The sequence below is a fragment of the Camelina sativa genome, chromosome 6, assembly GCF_030686135.1.
Source record: "Camelina sativa cultivar CO46 ecotype springtype chromosome 6, ASM3068613v1".
NCBI lineage: Eukaryota > Viridiplantae > Streptophyta > Magnoliopsida > Brassicales > Brassicaceae > Camelina > Camelina sativa.
In genome coordinates, this window is record NC_141885.1 from 26,579,127 (window position 1) to 26,595,219 (window position 16,093).

General features: G+C 35.3%; 3 protein-coding genes and 1 pseudogene across 21 annotated transcripts; 3 read left to right on the forward strand and 1 right to left on the reverse strand.

Annotated features, from left to right (window-relative positions):
- The first annotated feature begins 1,383 nt into the window (after window positions 1-1,383).
- On the forward strand, window positions 1,384-6,264 carry LOC104793281 (protein NLP8). Of its 19 annotated transcripts, none has more exons than XM_087454877.1 (9): window positions 1,391-1,859; window positions 2,130-2,194; window positions 2,318-3,242; window positions 3,842-3,880; window positions 3,966-4,697; window positions 4,792-4,912; window positions 4,997-5,353; window positions 5,431-5,572; window positions 5,644-6,264. In XM_087454877.1, exons 3-9 carry the CDS (start codon window positions 2,358-2,360, stop codon window positions 5,711-5,713), a joined length of 2,346 nt encoding a protein of 781 aa, XP_087311003.1. In that variant the 5' UTR covers window positions 1,391-1,859; window positions 2,130-2,194; window positions 2,318-2,357; the 3' UTR covers window positions 5,714-6,264. The 19 variants fall into 19 exon arrangements, with proteins under 19 accessions (XP_010517916.1, XP_087311003.1, XP_010517920.1 ...); XM_087454870.1 differs by adding an exon at window positions 1,964-2,034 and having other exon boundaries at window positions 1,413-1,859; window positions 2,113-2,194; window positions 2,289-3,242; window positions 5,431-6,264; XM_087454873.1 differs by having other exon boundaries at window positions 1,455-1,859; window positions 2,289-3,242.
- A 1,056-nt stretch (window positions 6,265-7,320) lies between these two features.
- On the forward strand, window positions 7,321-7,587 carry LOC109133382 (defensin-like protein 195 pseudogene; annotated as a pseudogene).
- Window positions 7,588-10,326: 2,739 nt separating this feature from the next.
- Window positions 10,327-12,293, reverse strand: LOC104699428 (uncharacterized). The gene is made up of 4 exons (XM_087456263.1): window positions 11,487-12,293; window positions 11,271-11,329; window positions 10,865-11,220; window positions 10,327-10,760 (listed from the first exon to the last, which is right to left on the reverse strand). Exons 1-4 carry the CDS (start codon window positions 12,291-12,293, stop codon window positions 10,327-10,329), a joined length of 1,656 nt encoding a protein of 551 aa, XP_087312389.1.
- Window positions 12,294-13,243: 950 nt separating this feature from the next.
- On the forward strand, window positions 13,244-13,927 carry LOC109133399 (defensin-like protein 193). Its single transcript, XM_019246482.2, has 2 exons — window positions 13,244-13,394; window positions 13,563-13,927. The coding sequence occupies exons 1-2, from the start codon at window positions 13,328-13,330 to the stop codon at window positions 13,772-13,774; spliced, it is 279 nt and encodes a 92-aa protein (XP_019102027.1). The 5' UTR covers window positions 13,244-13,327; the 3' UTR covers window positions 13,775-13,927.
- Window positions 13,928-16,093: the final 2,166 nt, after the last annotated feature.

Consider the following 16,093-nt stretch of genomic DNA (forward strand, 5'->3'; position numbering starts at 1 on the left):
CTGGGCCTAGCTGTATATTGTTGAAGATTCCACGCTTAGAGAGAATCTTGGAAAAGAATTCGAACCTCGAAAGTATTAGAATCTAATCGGACGGTCAAGATTCACCGTATATCAAAAGCTTTCGTCATTATTATACTTGTTTGTGGAGAATATGTTAAGACGAGACGAAGTGGGTCATTCGTGACATCAGTAGAAGAATACTATAATATACACTTCCATACAGATAGTTTTATAGTAACGTGCAATTAGTTGATTTTAAGCCAAACAATGATATAAAAAGTGGGTCCAATGCATATCTTGTTTGATCTCCTAAAACTTAAATAAGATTAAGAAACTGGTAGTTTATTCTTAAACAAAGGCATAAAGCCCTCTGGGATTCAGAACGAGAACACACTAATTAAGGATAAATAAATGCACCGATCGGTTTTATTGTAATATGAATAAACTATTTCTACATTGAAATTGATGTGGGTGGCATTTGATGATTGTATTATTGATTTCCGACCATTTTGTTTACTTATAAGGTTCAAAGTTTCGCAAGAAATCAATCTTTTATGTTAAATCTAGCTAACTTTTTTTCCAAAACATGCTGGAACTATAATATACGTATAAACATACTGAATCTATTGCATCTACTTGAACTATTGTATATGGATAAATTTTTATCATATTCAATAGTACATATTTTTTATACGTATTTTGGCACTCCAAACCGAATGCTTTTAGATATTCATCATCCCCTGATATAGTTTGCGAATATTTGTATGAGACTTTTAGCGTAGATATTTGTGCTTTACATATTGATATAGAATAAGATGTGGTTCGTCGTATATAGCGCAAGCACGTTGATCATATTTGTTTTACAAAAAAAAAAAAAAAAAAAGCGAATACTTAAGATTTTATTCTGATGACTAATGGATTATGGATGGTGACTTTTTCTTTTGATCATTGATTTCGATCGTTTTCTCTAATCTCTATATTGGTTTAAATTTTATTGAATTATCGTTGTAACTATTTATAGGTCGTATTTGTACGTCTTACTATAATTTTTTTTTTTTTATATATAAAAAGTCTAGGATCACACACCATGTGGAGGTTGGTGTCCTAAAGAATCGATAACTACGATAGTAGTTTATATTAAAATAATCAAATCCAAATTATAAAATACTCTTTCGATATGTACTTTGAATAACTTTGCCGTCAATACGATGAATTACATGTTTGCATACAGCATACGTATTTTAGTATCGCACATAATTGATACCAGCACTTAATAATTAAAGTAGCAGTAATGTCGGCTTTGCAAAACATACACTGAGATAAATGAAGATAGCCGTGTCCAAAGGATTCTTAAAATAAAATAAAGATAATTAAAATATCAAATTCCCCCAGACCCCAGTTACCATCACGTCGTCAAACGTAGATGACTCGAAACTTAAAACGCATCGTTTTTTAATGCGTTTGCTTACGCTAGCAAAAGAAGAACAAAAGGCTCTGAGAGAAAGACACAGAGAGAAGAAGAACAAACAAAAAAGAAAGAATCGATCTTTCCGTTGCAAAAAAAAAAAAAACAAAAAAGCTTACACGAGTCTTCTTCTTCTTCTTCTTCTTCTTCAATTAATGGAAGCGGCCTTATTTCACTCTTGCTGATGTAGTTGCGTAATTTCAGCAAATGGAAACTATTCGAACTTTCTTCTTTTAGCTTAAATCCCAAAGTTTCCTTTTTTTACTCTCTCTCTCTCTCTCTCTCTCTCTCTCTATTCTTGCGGCAATATCTCTACTCTCCGGGGAAGACAACTCCACTCCGTCTCTGTTTTTTGAACTTTTCTGCCGTCTCTGAGTTCTTCGATTTTTTCTAGGTATAGTAAACTTTCAAATTTGGTCTTTAGACTGAGATATTTTTCTGGAACTTTTTTGGATTTTTGTTTGCAATTCGGTGAGACGTACGTGTTGCTGTTGTTAGATGTTAAGGAATGTGCTGCTTGTTTCGCATTTGTGGAATTTTGGGCTTTTTGTCTTATTTCGTGCGGTGATGTTTGTCTTCTTTGAAAGTTTTCCCCTTTTTTTATAAGTTTGGTTTCAGAGCTAAGTTACTTACTTATTTCAATGAAGTCTTCTCTCTCTTGTAGGTTACTGGTGGAGGTTTGATTCATTTATATTCTCTGGGATCTTTCAAGTATCCCTTCTTTTGTATGTAAGATTCTTGAATTGAAAGTTCCTGTCTTTGAGATCTTTTGAGTAATGTTCTGTAACTCATCTTGGTGTCTTGTTTGAATCCTCTCATCAAGAAAATAATGGAAAACCCCTTTGCTTCCAGAGAGAAGGGGTTTGGTTATCAAGATGTGCCAACAGAACAGATGGATGGTTTCAGCACGTCGTTTGGTTCTGGTGTTAGGAGTTTGATCCCTGATGATTTGCTCAACTCTTCCTCCGAGCTTTTGAATTTCGACTCTTTTGCTGCATGGTGCAACACCCCTTCCGCGGCTGATATCTTCTTCTCCCAATATGGTCTGTTGAACTCCCAACCTATGCCTTTTGGAGCTTTCACTTCGTTTCATGCAGCTGACTTCCCCAAGGCTACCAGTCTCACTCGTTCCTTCCATGATTTGGAAACCTCTTACTTTGGTGAAGAAACATCATTGGTACCTGAAATGAGCTCTCTGTTACATCGCTCATTAGATAACGATGTGTTAAGTGGCAAACGGCGCAGGGTTAATAATAATCAGAAGATTGGTTTCCCTGACGTACTCAACTGTACTATTCCCAGGTCTTTGAGCCATTCACTAGATGAGAAGATGCTTAAGGCATTGAGCTTATTTATGGAGTCTTCAGGTTCAGGAGAGGGCATTCTAGCACAAGTTTGGACGCCTATCAAGATAGGAGACCAGTATGTGCTTAGTACTTGTGATCAGGCCTATTTGCTTGACCCGAGGCTTTCTCAGTACCGTGAAGTGTCAAGGAAATTTACTTTTGCTGCTGAAGCAAATCAACGTTCTTTTCCGGGTCTTCCTGGCAGAGTCTTTATCTCGGGAGTACCTGAATGGACATCAAACGTTATGTATTACAAGACTGATGAGTATTTGCGCATGAAGCATGCAATTGATAATGAAGTCCGTGGTTCCATTGCAATACCTGTCCTCGAAGCTTCAGGGACTTCTTGTTGTGCTGTCATGGAATTTGTTACATCTAAGCAAAAACCCAATTTTCATATGGAGATGGACTCTGTTTGCCGTGCTCTCCAGGTTGACTCTCTTTTCCCTCTCTCTCTCTGTCTCTCATTCTCTATCTCTTTGTTTATATATATATATATATATATATATATGTTTGTGTGAATTACTGCTACCACCTAGGTTGTTGTTTTTCAGTAGTTTGTTTCTCAGGCTAAAGTTTCTCTGGTGGTTTTTTTTCTATTCTGAACATTGTTTTTATCAAGTTCAACACCTGTTAGCTTGTAGAAATCAAGGTTAAAAGAATATTCGAGTTTTAGGCTCTTCCAAACATTATAGGCAAAAACAATTGAACGTAGAGAACTTGTGTCAGTTTTATCTTGAACAATCTAGATTTTGATGATTTTTGTAGCAGCAAGTGCATAAAACAAACTTTTTAAATCTTATGCAAGCTTGATTTAGGGTATGAGAATCTTTGTTGGCTTAAGACCTTCCTGAGTCCTCTGCCTTTGTCAATGAAAGCTTCCCGGGGAGCTCTGGAGACAGTTTGTTGTGGTTGCAACCTGAGGTTACAAAACGCAGTTATTGAATACTTGTACTGTACCAAAAATGTTGAAAAAGATAGATGAAATAGTATAGGGTCTGGAGATTCATGTTTTCGTTTTCTTTTTCAGGCTGTAAATTTACGGACATCAACGATTCCTCGTCCTCAGGTAACATCTGAACTAAACAAAACTATCTACAAACCAGTATTTCTCGTAATTTATACCTGAATAATTCTGTATTTGTGTTTATCAGTACCTTTCAAATAATCAAAGAGTTGCCTTAGCTGAAATACAAGATGTTCTCCGAGCAGTATCTCATGCACACAAGTTACCCTTAGCTCTTGCCTGGATTCCTTGTAGAAAGGATCAATCTATAAGGGTTCCTGGACCAAATTCAGGTGAAAAATGTGTTCTTTGCATAGAGGAGACAGCCTGTTATGTGAATGATATGGAGATGGAAGGATTTGTGCACGCATGTTTGGAGCATTGTCTAAGAGAAAAAGAAGGAATTGTTGGTAAAGCTTTCATATCCAACCAGCCGTTCTTTTCTTCTGATGTGAAGGCCTATGACATCAGTGAGTACCCTCTTGTTCAGCATGCTCGAAAGTACGGTCTGAATGCTGCTGTAGCAATAAAACTGAGGAGCACTTACACTGGTGAAGATGACTACATCCTTGAACTATTCTTGCCTGTAAGTATGAAAGGAAGCTCGGAACAACAGCTTCTGTTAGATAGTCTTTCGGGTACAATGCAGAGAATATGTCGAACTTTGAGAACTGTTTCAGAAGTAGGGTCAACTAAAAAAGAAGTGACCAATCCTGGAATTCAAAGTGGTGAGATGTCTAATTTCCCGCAGACCACATGTTTGGCGAACCTTCAGACAACGTCACTAGATTCCGAATATAACTCTACTAGAAGCATATTTTCGGGCATGTCCTCTGATAAAGATAACGGTATCACAGTATCTCAAGGCATTTTAGAGCAGGTATGTGATGTGATGTATGCAGTTTGGTTCTTCTGTGGATATTGTGACCAGTTTGGTAGATTATGCTCTGATTATATTTTTCTTTTTTTGGTAGGATATTAGCAAAGCTAGAACACCAGAGAAGAAGAAAAGCACTACGGAGAAAAATGTGAGCTTAAGCATTCTCCAACAACACTTTTCTGGGAGTCTAAAGGATGCTGCAAAAAGCCTTGGTGGTGAGACTTCCACATTTCCCAGGCATGGTTTTAATTTTGTTACTACACAAACTATCTAAGCCTGACTTGGATTTTCTTCTGCAGTTTGTCCAACTACACTAAAACGGATATGCAGGCAACATGGGATCATGAGGTGGCCATCTCGTAAGATTAACAAAGTGAACAGGTCACTAAGGAAAATACAGACGGTGCTTGACTCAGTCCAAGGTGTAGAAGGAGGACTTAAGTTCGACTCAGCAACAGGCGAATTCATTGCAGTTGGACCTTTTATCCAAGAATTTGATACCCAAAAGGGTCTATTGTCTCATATTAATGATACACATGCAAGAAAAAGTCAGGAGGATATGACTGATGATACCTCGTTCAAGCTCCAAGAAGGTAAATCTGTCGACAATGCCGTTAAGTTAGAGGAGGATATTACCATGAACCACGAAAGCCCAGGTAAGAACCTTCTTTATCCATAAACCATAAATGGAGGGGGACTAGAAAAATCTTAACCCATTTTCAACTGTTTGCAGGATCATTCATGGAGGTTAATGCTAGTGGTCAGCCATGGGATTGGATGGTGGAGCAGTCCGGCTTGAATGGCAGTGAAGGAATAAACAGCGTTTGCAACTTAATCTCTCTGGCAATTTCAGATGGAATGGATCCAACAACCCGGTACAGTGGCAGTATTGTTGAACCTAACCATTCCTTGTCATGCAGCATTTCAGATTCATCAAATGGCTCAGGTGCAGTTATGCGCGGAAGCTCATCTACTTCAGTAGAAGATTGGAACCAAATGAGATCACACAACAATAATAGCGGCGGTGAGAGTGGATCAACAACGCTGATCGTTAAGGCCACTTATAGAGAAGACACTGTACGTTTCAAGTTCGAGCCATCGGTTGGGTGTTCTCAGCTCTACAAAGAAGTTGGAAAACGTTTTAAATTGCAAGACGGGTCTTTTCAACTGAAGTACTTGGATGATGAAGAAGAATGGGTGATGCTGGTTACAGATTCTGATCTACAAGAATGCTTGGAGATACTATATGGTTTGGGAAAACACTCAGTGAAGTTTATGGTTCGTGATTTGCCTCCCCCTATAGGTAGTTCTGCTGGCAGCAATGGTTACCTTGGAACATGCTTATGACGTCTACTATATCGTGGTACGACAAACACACTCTGACTCAGTTATGATGTATTTCACAGTGAAAGAACGTTGTTCATTTCTCCAGATATTAGTTGCTTATAAAAAGGCATGTAGGGTAGGAGAAAGACAGTTTTGGTTTAGTGGAGTCAGCAAAATGTATATGTTTTTCGTCTTATATGAATCAGGGAATAAAGGTTGTGATAGTACTCTTGAACACCTATTTACTTATCTTCATACAAGAGAAGAGAACACTTTAGTTCTTGCGTACGTTAGTACTTAGTAGGGGTTTGAGGATCAGGTCAAAATCGATAGCGTGGTGCAAAATCATAAAGATTACAACTTTGCTCATGATAAATCATATACTCACTCAGTACTTGCGATGAAGCTTGCCTTTCTTCACTCATTCCAACAACCTTGATTCGAACTTTGCTCGTATGTACTGTGTTGACTAAAACCAAGTCCGATAGAAGATTATGTCAATTATGAAACAGTTTGAAATTATCTATTCTAATGGGCTTTAAAATGAGGTTAGATCTGTTTTATAGTAGTCTGTGTAAAGGCACTTTTTTTTTGTCGGCCAATATATTCATTACAAAAGCCCAATGGGTATTACAAGTGATGGAAGTACAAGCCTAATCTCCTCTATTTACATCCTTGATTAAAATAAAAACAGCTTAATCCTAACTAAAGAGATAAGATTAAGAAAAAAAGGAGGCAAATTCCTATTTTCATAGTAGATTTAAAAACTGGTCGAAATTTGAAAATAATTCTTTGATTGTTTTAATTGAAAATCTGATGAATAATTTAACAAAAGAAAATGAAACTGCTAAATTATATTTCTATTAATTTTAAATATCACGTGAATTAAATTTGAATTAATATCCTAACAAAAATATTCATCCGTAATATATTATAAAGCTTAAAAACAAAATCATGTATTTCCGAATTACTATAGTAGGGAATAGGGATGTTAAATGTTAATGAATAGTATTTGGATGATTTAAAAATGTGCAGTATCTTATTCTAATTGGTCAATGATGCAGGCCCATGGTTACTGTGAAAAATTGAAAATCTATATGAATCACATTGTACATAAGAATCATAATTATTTATTTTAGTTTGGCTTGAGACTTGATCGGATATATATATAAGATATTTGATTTGATCAAATGAATACACATTTTCTTGACATACGACTTGCTTCTTTTACAAGTTCTCTGCGATCATAGCAAATTCATGATATGTGATTTTATGTTCTTGTGTATATATAACAGACATGCCAGAGATAGAAGCTCAGGGTAGCGAGTGCTTGAAAGAATACGGTGGTGATGTTGGTTTTGGGTTTTGTGCCCCTCGGATATTTCCGACGATTTGTTATACAAGATGCCGTGCGAACAAAGGAGCTAAAGGTGGAAGATGCCGATGGGGAGAAGGCATTATTAATGTTAAGTGCTTATGCGACTATTGCGATGATACTCCCCGATAAGATCTAAAGTCTTAGCTAATTAATGGATGCACAATAACTATAAACACACATACACATCCGTCGTATGTTTGAATGTTTTGTTATGTTTTTCCACAAGTGTTTTAGTAATGTATTGTATAATAAGTGGATATGAATGGTCCTTGTGATAACACAATAATATATACATCTGAAATAAGAAATAATGAAAAGTACGACTTTTGTTTCTGCGACTATATTTTTCATATACATACTTTGACTAAGAGGAAAAGAAACGTACGATTTGAATTGCCTTATAATTGTGGTTTGGTATCCATGATCCATGATCCATCCACATGTTTGTTTACTATGTGGACAGCGTTAAAAGATATGAAAAAAACTTGATTAAAAAATAACTCTCTTTTTATTTATGTTTAGAAAATCTCCTCTCAAAACTACACACTTCCAAAACTCTTTCTTTTCTCATATCAATGTCACAATGTCACAACTGATATATATATATATATACAGGCTTTCTTATTCCTGTTCTTATTATGACTATAGAACTAGATAATTCCAAATTCTATTCAAGTCTATCTTAATCTTCTCTCTTATTCTTATCTTTCCTTTGTAAGAATAACTTGGGCCTTAAGCTTCAAAGCTTATCCAACAATCTCCCTCTTAAGCTTTGAATCTCCTTTTGTAACATCATGAACTCCTAGCAAGCTTCTCATTTCCACAAACTGAATTCTTGCCAACACCTTTGTCAAAATGTCTGCTCTCTGATCAACTCCAGGAATGTGATCAACATAAATGAGCTCTCTCTCAACACATTCACGAATGAAGTGAAATCTCTTGTGAATATGTTTACTCCTGCCGTGAAATACAGGGTTTCTCGCGAGAGCAATAGCCGCTTTGTTGTCAACATACAATATGATCTGCTTGCTTCTCCATCATGTAACTTCACTCAAGAGGTCCTGAAGCCAAATCGCTTGCTTAGCTCCCTCTGTCGCAGCCATAAACTCGGCCTCACATGATGACATTGCGACTGTGTCCTGTTTCTGCAAGCACCAAGTAACCGGCGTGTCACCAAAGAAGAACATGTGACCAGTTGTACTCCTTCCATCATCTTGGTCAACATTGTGACTACTGTCACTAAACCCGACAAGTTCTTTTGATCCTCCTCGCTTATACTTTAGTCCATATGAAGTTGTTCCTCTTAGATAACGCAAAACTTGCTTTACAATCTCACCATGTGTCTTGCGTGGACTCTGCATATACCTGCTAATTATGACAACAACGAATGCAAGGTCGGGGTGTGTGTGTAACAGGTACCTTAAGCAGCCAACAAACCTCCGATATCGAGTAGGATCTATCTCTGCATCACCAAGAGCTTTTGATACCTGCAGTCCGAACTCCATTGGTATCAAGGTCGGATTGCAGCTTTCTAATCCAGCCTCCACCAATATCCTTTTTGCATAACCTTCTTGTTTGATAGTGATCCCATCCTTCTCTTGACTCACTTCAATACCAAGGTAATAAGTGAGTTTACCAAGGTCTGTCATCTCAAACTTTGCAGAAATTCCTTTCTTGAATTTGATTATAGCCATAAGATTGTTTCTTGTAACCAACAAATCGTCAACGTAAAACGCAACTAAGAGCAGCTCTTTGTCTTTTGTTTTCTGATACACAGAGGCTTTTTTAACACACGTCTTGAAACCCATCTCTTTCAAGATTGGTCCAGCTTTGTATTCCAAGCTCGTGGAGCCTGTCTCAAACCATACAAAGCTTTTGACAACTTATAAATTTTGTGCTCCTCACCTTTGATCTCGAAACCCTCTGGTTGATCAACGTACATGTCCTCCTTTAACTCACCGTGTAAGAAAGCTGTCGTCACATCTAAGTGATGGATTTCTCATCCATCTGTTGCAGCTAAAGCAATCAAAAGTCGAATAGTCTCTAAGCGTGCCACTGGAGCGAATGCTTCACCAAAATCAACACCACTCTCTTGTACATAACCCTTTGCCACAAGCCTGACTTTATACTTACTTATAGAACCATCAGCATTCCTTTTAATTTTAAATACCCACTTAAGACCTATTACCTTCACATCTCTTGATCTATCACAAGATTCTATATCTTATTTTTGTTGATGGATTCTATTTCTTCTCTGCACGCAAGTCTCCAAACAAGTTGACTCTTAGCTTCCTCGTAAAATCTTGGTTCATTATTTATTAGTTACAAAAGTGTCTCACTCTCAATTATTGCTAACAGCACATAGTCTTCGAACCGCTTTGGCTTATGAATCTCACGAGTAGTCCTTCTTAATAGATGCTGCTGTTGAATGTCTTGTGTAACAACACCCTCGTTGTCTTCTGTATTTTCTTGTGATGAAACACTCTCTGTTTCATCTCCCACTGCATCCTTTGCATTATTTTCTGTCACGACTGGGCCTTCTCCTACATCTTCAATGTCTCCCCATCGCATGTGAAACATACCAGGCTCCCTATTAGTACCATCTTTCGATGAACTCCATGACCACTTGTCTTTTTCACTGAAAACCACATCTCGACTAACAGTGATTCTTCGAGTAGTAGGATTAAACAACATGTAAGCCTTCGATCCGGGCTCAATTCTGAGATGTAACAGTGGCTGTGACCTATCATCAAGCTTCTTAAGAAGTGCATTATCCACCTTTGCATATGCTACACAACCAAAAACCCTTAAATGCTCGATGTTTGGCTTTCTTCCTCGCCAACTCTCATAAGGTGTCATGTTATTTAGTGCCTTGGTAGGCATCCTATTTATCAAATAGGTGGCATGACGAACTCCTTCTCCCCATTAATAATTTGGAACTTCCATTCCTTTAAGGAGACTTCTTGTCATCTCCATTAGAGTTCTGTTCCTTCTCTCAACAACTCCATTTTGTTGAGGAGTATAAGGAGCTGTTAGATGTCTTGTGATCCCAACAAATTCACAAAACTCATTAAACTCTCTTGAAGTGAACTCTCCACCTCTATCAGTCCTAAGAGTCTTGATAACACTGCCAATATCCTTTTCTACAACACTTTTGAACCCTTTGAAGCTTCCAAAAGCTTCACTCTTCTCCTTTATCAAGATGGACCACATGTATCTTGAAAAATCATCAATAATCACAAATATGTACCTGTTATTTGCGAGTGTTGCTGGAGATATGGGACCACACATGTCCGCATGAAGCAGCTCCAATGGTTTAGTGCTTGAAACAGGGCAGTTTTTGGGAACACCTGTCGAGTCTGCTTACCAACCAAACAAGATTGACATAACAGTTTTTCATCTCTTACATAAGTTAATCCGTGAACCATATTCTGCAAAAACATTGCTTTGATCGTTTTGAAACTGATGTGTCCAAGCCTAGCGTGCCACTTCCAGGTGTTGTCATCAAGACGTGATAGCAACGAAGTCGGTCTTCCTATTTTGAGATTGATTTTATAAAGACGATTTGCAGAACGCAAGACTCTTACCAAAAGTCTCTCTCTTGGATCATGAACCATAAGGTAATCACGTCTCTTCCGGACATCACAACCTACCTCTGTTGCTTGTCCAAAGCTTAGTATATTACTCTTGAGATCAGGAATATAATAGATATCAAACACAAGAATCTGTTCTCCATTCTTGCTCTCAAACAGTATCGAACCTTTGCCAACAATCTCTACACACGAACCATCTCCAAACTTGACTTTACCTCTTATGTTCCTATTAAGCTCAGAAAAATAAGTTTCTTGTCATGTCATATGATTACTTGCCCCATTGTATAGATACCACATGCCCTCTTCTTTGTTGTAGTTCTTAGGCATAAGTTTGTCTTCATTCAAAAACACAATTTCATGCATGTAGAGAGTTTGATCCGTTTTCTCTGTTTCTTCTTCTTCAACCTTGTTTGATTCTTGCAATTTTTGTGTTTTCTCGGGACAAGAAGAAGCGTAATGACCAATCTTATCACATCTAAAACAGGTTATAACCTTCTCTTTCTTTTCCTGAGTCTGATTTTGATTTGTGTGAAACTCGGTTTGATCCTGTCCATTGTATCTTCCTCTGCCGCGTCCTCTGTAGCCCCTGCAACCACGACCACGACCTCTGCCTCGAAAGTTGTTAAAACTCTGAGTATAGTTTGTCTGTGTTTGATAATCGGAACCAGTAAACAGAAGCTTTCCTTGTGTGTCTTCTTGTTTATCTTCTCCTTGTATTCTCTCCTCAAAGGCTTTGAGTCTTCCAACTATATCTTGGAAGCTTGTAGTATTGAGATCCAATACTTGTTCTAGAGAGGCAACAAGATGGATAAACTTGTTCCTAGGCACACTGTTTAGCATTTTCTTTACCATCCTGGGTTCATCAATAGTTTGTCCGAGTGATGTTGCCTGTGTTGCGATTTCAGATAGCTTTCCAGCAAAAACATCAAATCTATCTGAGTCAGCCATTCGTAGTTTCTCGAAATCAGACATTAAAGTCTGTATTCGAGCTTCCTTAACACGGTCAGCTCCCATGTTTCTAGATTTAATCGAATCCCAAATATCTTTAGGTGTAGCTAGATCACCAACTTGTAGAATAAGAGATTCTGGGATCGATTGGAACAGCAAGGTTGTAGCTACATCATTCTTATCTCTATCTGTTGAACCTGGTTCAATAGTCTTCCAAACCTTTTGAATTCGCAATATCACCTTCATCTTCATAGACCAAACTGTATAGTTTGTAGAGGTGAGTTGAGGGCATTGAATCGAGACCGACTTGTCCATGTCCTTCGGACGAGTTCCGGTTGCTAGTTCGCTCATTGTTTTGAATCAAGTCTGATCCTTTGGATTGATTAAACCTAAGCTCTGATACCAAATAAAAGATATGAAAAGAACTTGATTAAAAGAATAACTCTCTTTTTATTTATGTTTAGAAAATCTCCTCTCAAAACTAAACACTTCCAAAGCTCTCTCTTTTCTCATATCAATATCACAACTCAACAATTGATATATATAGAAGTTTTCTTATTCCTATACTTATTAGGACTATAGAACTAGATAACTTCTAATTCTATTCAATTCTATCTTAATCTTTTCTCCTATTCTTATCTTTCCTTTGTAAGAATAACTTGGGCCTTAAGCTTCAAAGCTTATCCAACAAGCCTTCCAATTGTTTTGCGGCTAATCTAGACAGTCAAAGACGAATTCCGAACGTAACATGTGTAATAGAGCTTTTAATTTGTAATAGAGATCTGAATTCTGAATTATGAATGTGACGTGGTTAATATTTTTACATGTTATTGTACGTTATACTCAAATGTGATAGTTCTTGTATTTTGGACGCATAAATTATGATACTCTTTTAAAAGATAAACATTAAGTCCACTACATTAATTTAGATAATTATTTAATTTTAAAAGTGACATTAGCTGTGTAATTTTTAGATCAAATGGATAGAAACTCATTAATGAATATATACAACTCGCACGTCCTTTTTTGGTCAAGACTCATAAGCCAAAAGATTAATCCAGTTTAGAGCATTGCAATATATAGATCTCCAACTTAAGCATGTGTTAAAAACAGAAATTGGACCGGTTTTTGTATAATTTTTGTTTCTCATGCAATTAGATAGAAAAAGAAACAATGAATATATGTCAGGTTTCATGATGACAATTATGACCCAACGATAATTAAGTATTCTTTTTGTCCCAAAGATAAAAGATAGATAGTAGTTAGCATAGCACCACAACAAGTGTTGAGCATGCGTCTATATATATATATATATATACACATACGTTAATTCCAAAGTGAAACGAATAGATTAGAGGACTAGAGAGAAAAAGAGAGAGAAGATCATGGGCATAGCAAGGAAGTCAGTTACTACCTTCGCCGTTTATTTCATCCTCTTCTTGATTATCTTTGGTAATTAATCTAATCAACTTTGTGTATCTCGCATGCATATTTGTTAAATTTTGCGTTTTTGTTAGAGATGTTTCATAGGATTCAGGGAGTACTTCTTCTGGTGACCACAGCAAGTTTCATTATATGTGATATAGATTTGCTTGATTCATTTTATACGTCTAAGTGCAGAAGTGTCAGAGATATACGCGCAGGATAGCAAGTGTCTGAAAGAATACGGCGGTAATGTGGGTTTCAGGTACTGTGCGCCACGGATATATCCGTCGTTCTGTTATCGAAACTGCCGTAAGAACAAGGCCGCCGAGGGAGGAAGATGCCGTTCAGGGGAGGCAGGAGCTGGTGGTATGAAATGTTTATGCGACTACTGCAGCGACAAACCTTAATAAAATATTCAGATCGTTTACACACTTTGGCCGCAACCGCAAATGCAAATGCTGCAGCTATACTCTCTAGTTAAAACCCTGTATGTGTTATGGTTTGTTGAATAATAAAGGTTAATGGTCCATTAAAAAAAAATGGTCCATTAATTAACAATATAATAATGAATATATACTAATAAAAAGTAGGAGCAGCTCATAAATGCGTCCACATAGGATTTTAAACCTTCAATTGTGATTAGATATTTCACTAATTAACTTTTTCTAAAATCTCCGGAATTTTCTATATTAAAAATTATTTTAAACAACCAATCATGATTTGACATGTCATTCATTAACATTTTTTAAATTTCCAGAATTTTTTAGAAAAAAAAAAATTTTAAATTTATTGAAATAAAAGAACTATGCACAATATCCCACATCGGCTATAAATTTTTTAGACAATGGTTCAGAACCAGTATAAATAAGATTAATATACTTCCAACAACGAATGAGCAGGAAAGCTTGATTTATCAGGCGTCCAAGTTTAAAAGTATATTAGGTTTGATCCGGTTTTTTATTTGATCAAATTAAATTTTAAAAAGTTTCAAAAAAATAAATTATAATATTTAAAATTTTTAAAAGTTTTAATATTATAAATATTGAAACTTTTAAAAGTTCTTAGCTTTTAAAAAGTTTTTAAATATTATAATTTTTAAATTTTAAAAGTTTAAATATTATAAATATTGAAACTTTTAAAAGTTCTTAGTTTTTAAAAAGTTTTTAAATATTATAATTTGTAAATTTTAAAAGTTTAAAATATTATAAATATTATAACTTTTTAAAAGGTTCAAAATTTATATTTCGAAACTTTTTAAAAGTTTAAAATATTTTAAATATTTATGTAAAACATAAATTATCTTATTTATCTACGTTTATGCTTTTTATTTCTTATGAGCTGTAAAACATATTTTTGTGTATGATTTTATAGATAAGTTGATATTTTTCATTATTTTTTTATTTTTTATCTTATTTTTTATTTTTATGAGAAAATAAATGATTTTGTTCTTGGAGTTTGATGGATTAACAAGTTGTGTGGTAGTCTTAAAAAAATGTTTATTAGTGGAAGAAAGTGAAGAAGTTGACGAAGATGAAAAAGAAAAAAAGTAGAGCGAATAACCAGACGGTAAAAATAATGATGACGATTACCATAAAATTTGACAATAGAAATGACAAGAAATAATATGAAGAAAAATAAAACATTGAATAAAAAACACGAAAACAAGGGTGGTAGCGATCAATTAAATATGAAAACGAGTTAAATTCATGATGAATTTTTTGTTTTTCTGGTGGTCAAAGAAATGGTTTAGGATATGTGAGGTCATCAGTTTAATTCGTCTCTCCTGGATGTCGAGTTAAATTCATGATTTTTTTTAATTAGATTTGATTTTATAACACAACTGATTTTTATATTTCAAAAAATTGTGTATCTAAAATTTAACTTTTTCCTTAATACTAATTTAAATTTTTTATAAGATAATATTTATTATCGTCATCAGTCATATATAATTTTCATCAAAATATATCAAATATATTCACGCATAGCAAATATATTCACGCATAGCGTGGATTCAAACCCTAGTAAGTTAAATAGTATAAAACAAAGAAACGTACGCTTTTGTTTAAGTACTAATTTGTATATAGTTTGGTCTAGCTGATAATTAAGTGCGACTCTTCCGTTATTCTGATTTGCCAAGAGTGGATAGTTTTTGTTTAATTCGGTTTCCTTTATCTCCAACTTCAGCATGTATTCCGTATTTTTATAACATTGGTTATTCGGACTGTAAGATATTTTGTTTTTCTCTTGCGATTTGGATTATACTAATCCATGATAGGTGGCTACTTTCTTTAATAATTTATTGCTTCAGTTCAGTTTCATCAATCTCCAACTTAAGCAATGTCTATTGGGCTTTAATAACAAAGACACTTGGCTGAGCTTCTGTAATATTAGCAATTTGTAACCTTTCTAAAAATATATAAAATCATAAACAGTATTTTTTATATATACTACTTCTTTAAACAAATCTGTCACGGCTTTCATTACTTATCAAGAATATAAAAAGATAAGTGACACAGTCGTCGATCGATAGGTTCATTTACGCAGAGGAGACCCAGTTCTAAGCTACTTTTGGAGGAGTTTTGGAGGAGTTTGATCTGTAATGTTAAATATATTAGAAGTGCATAAAATGTATATTCGTGATCAATCTATTATAGAATACCTTTTATCAATAATAATAATAATATTTCTAGTAGTCTAGTACTAATAATAATAATAATAAGTATATT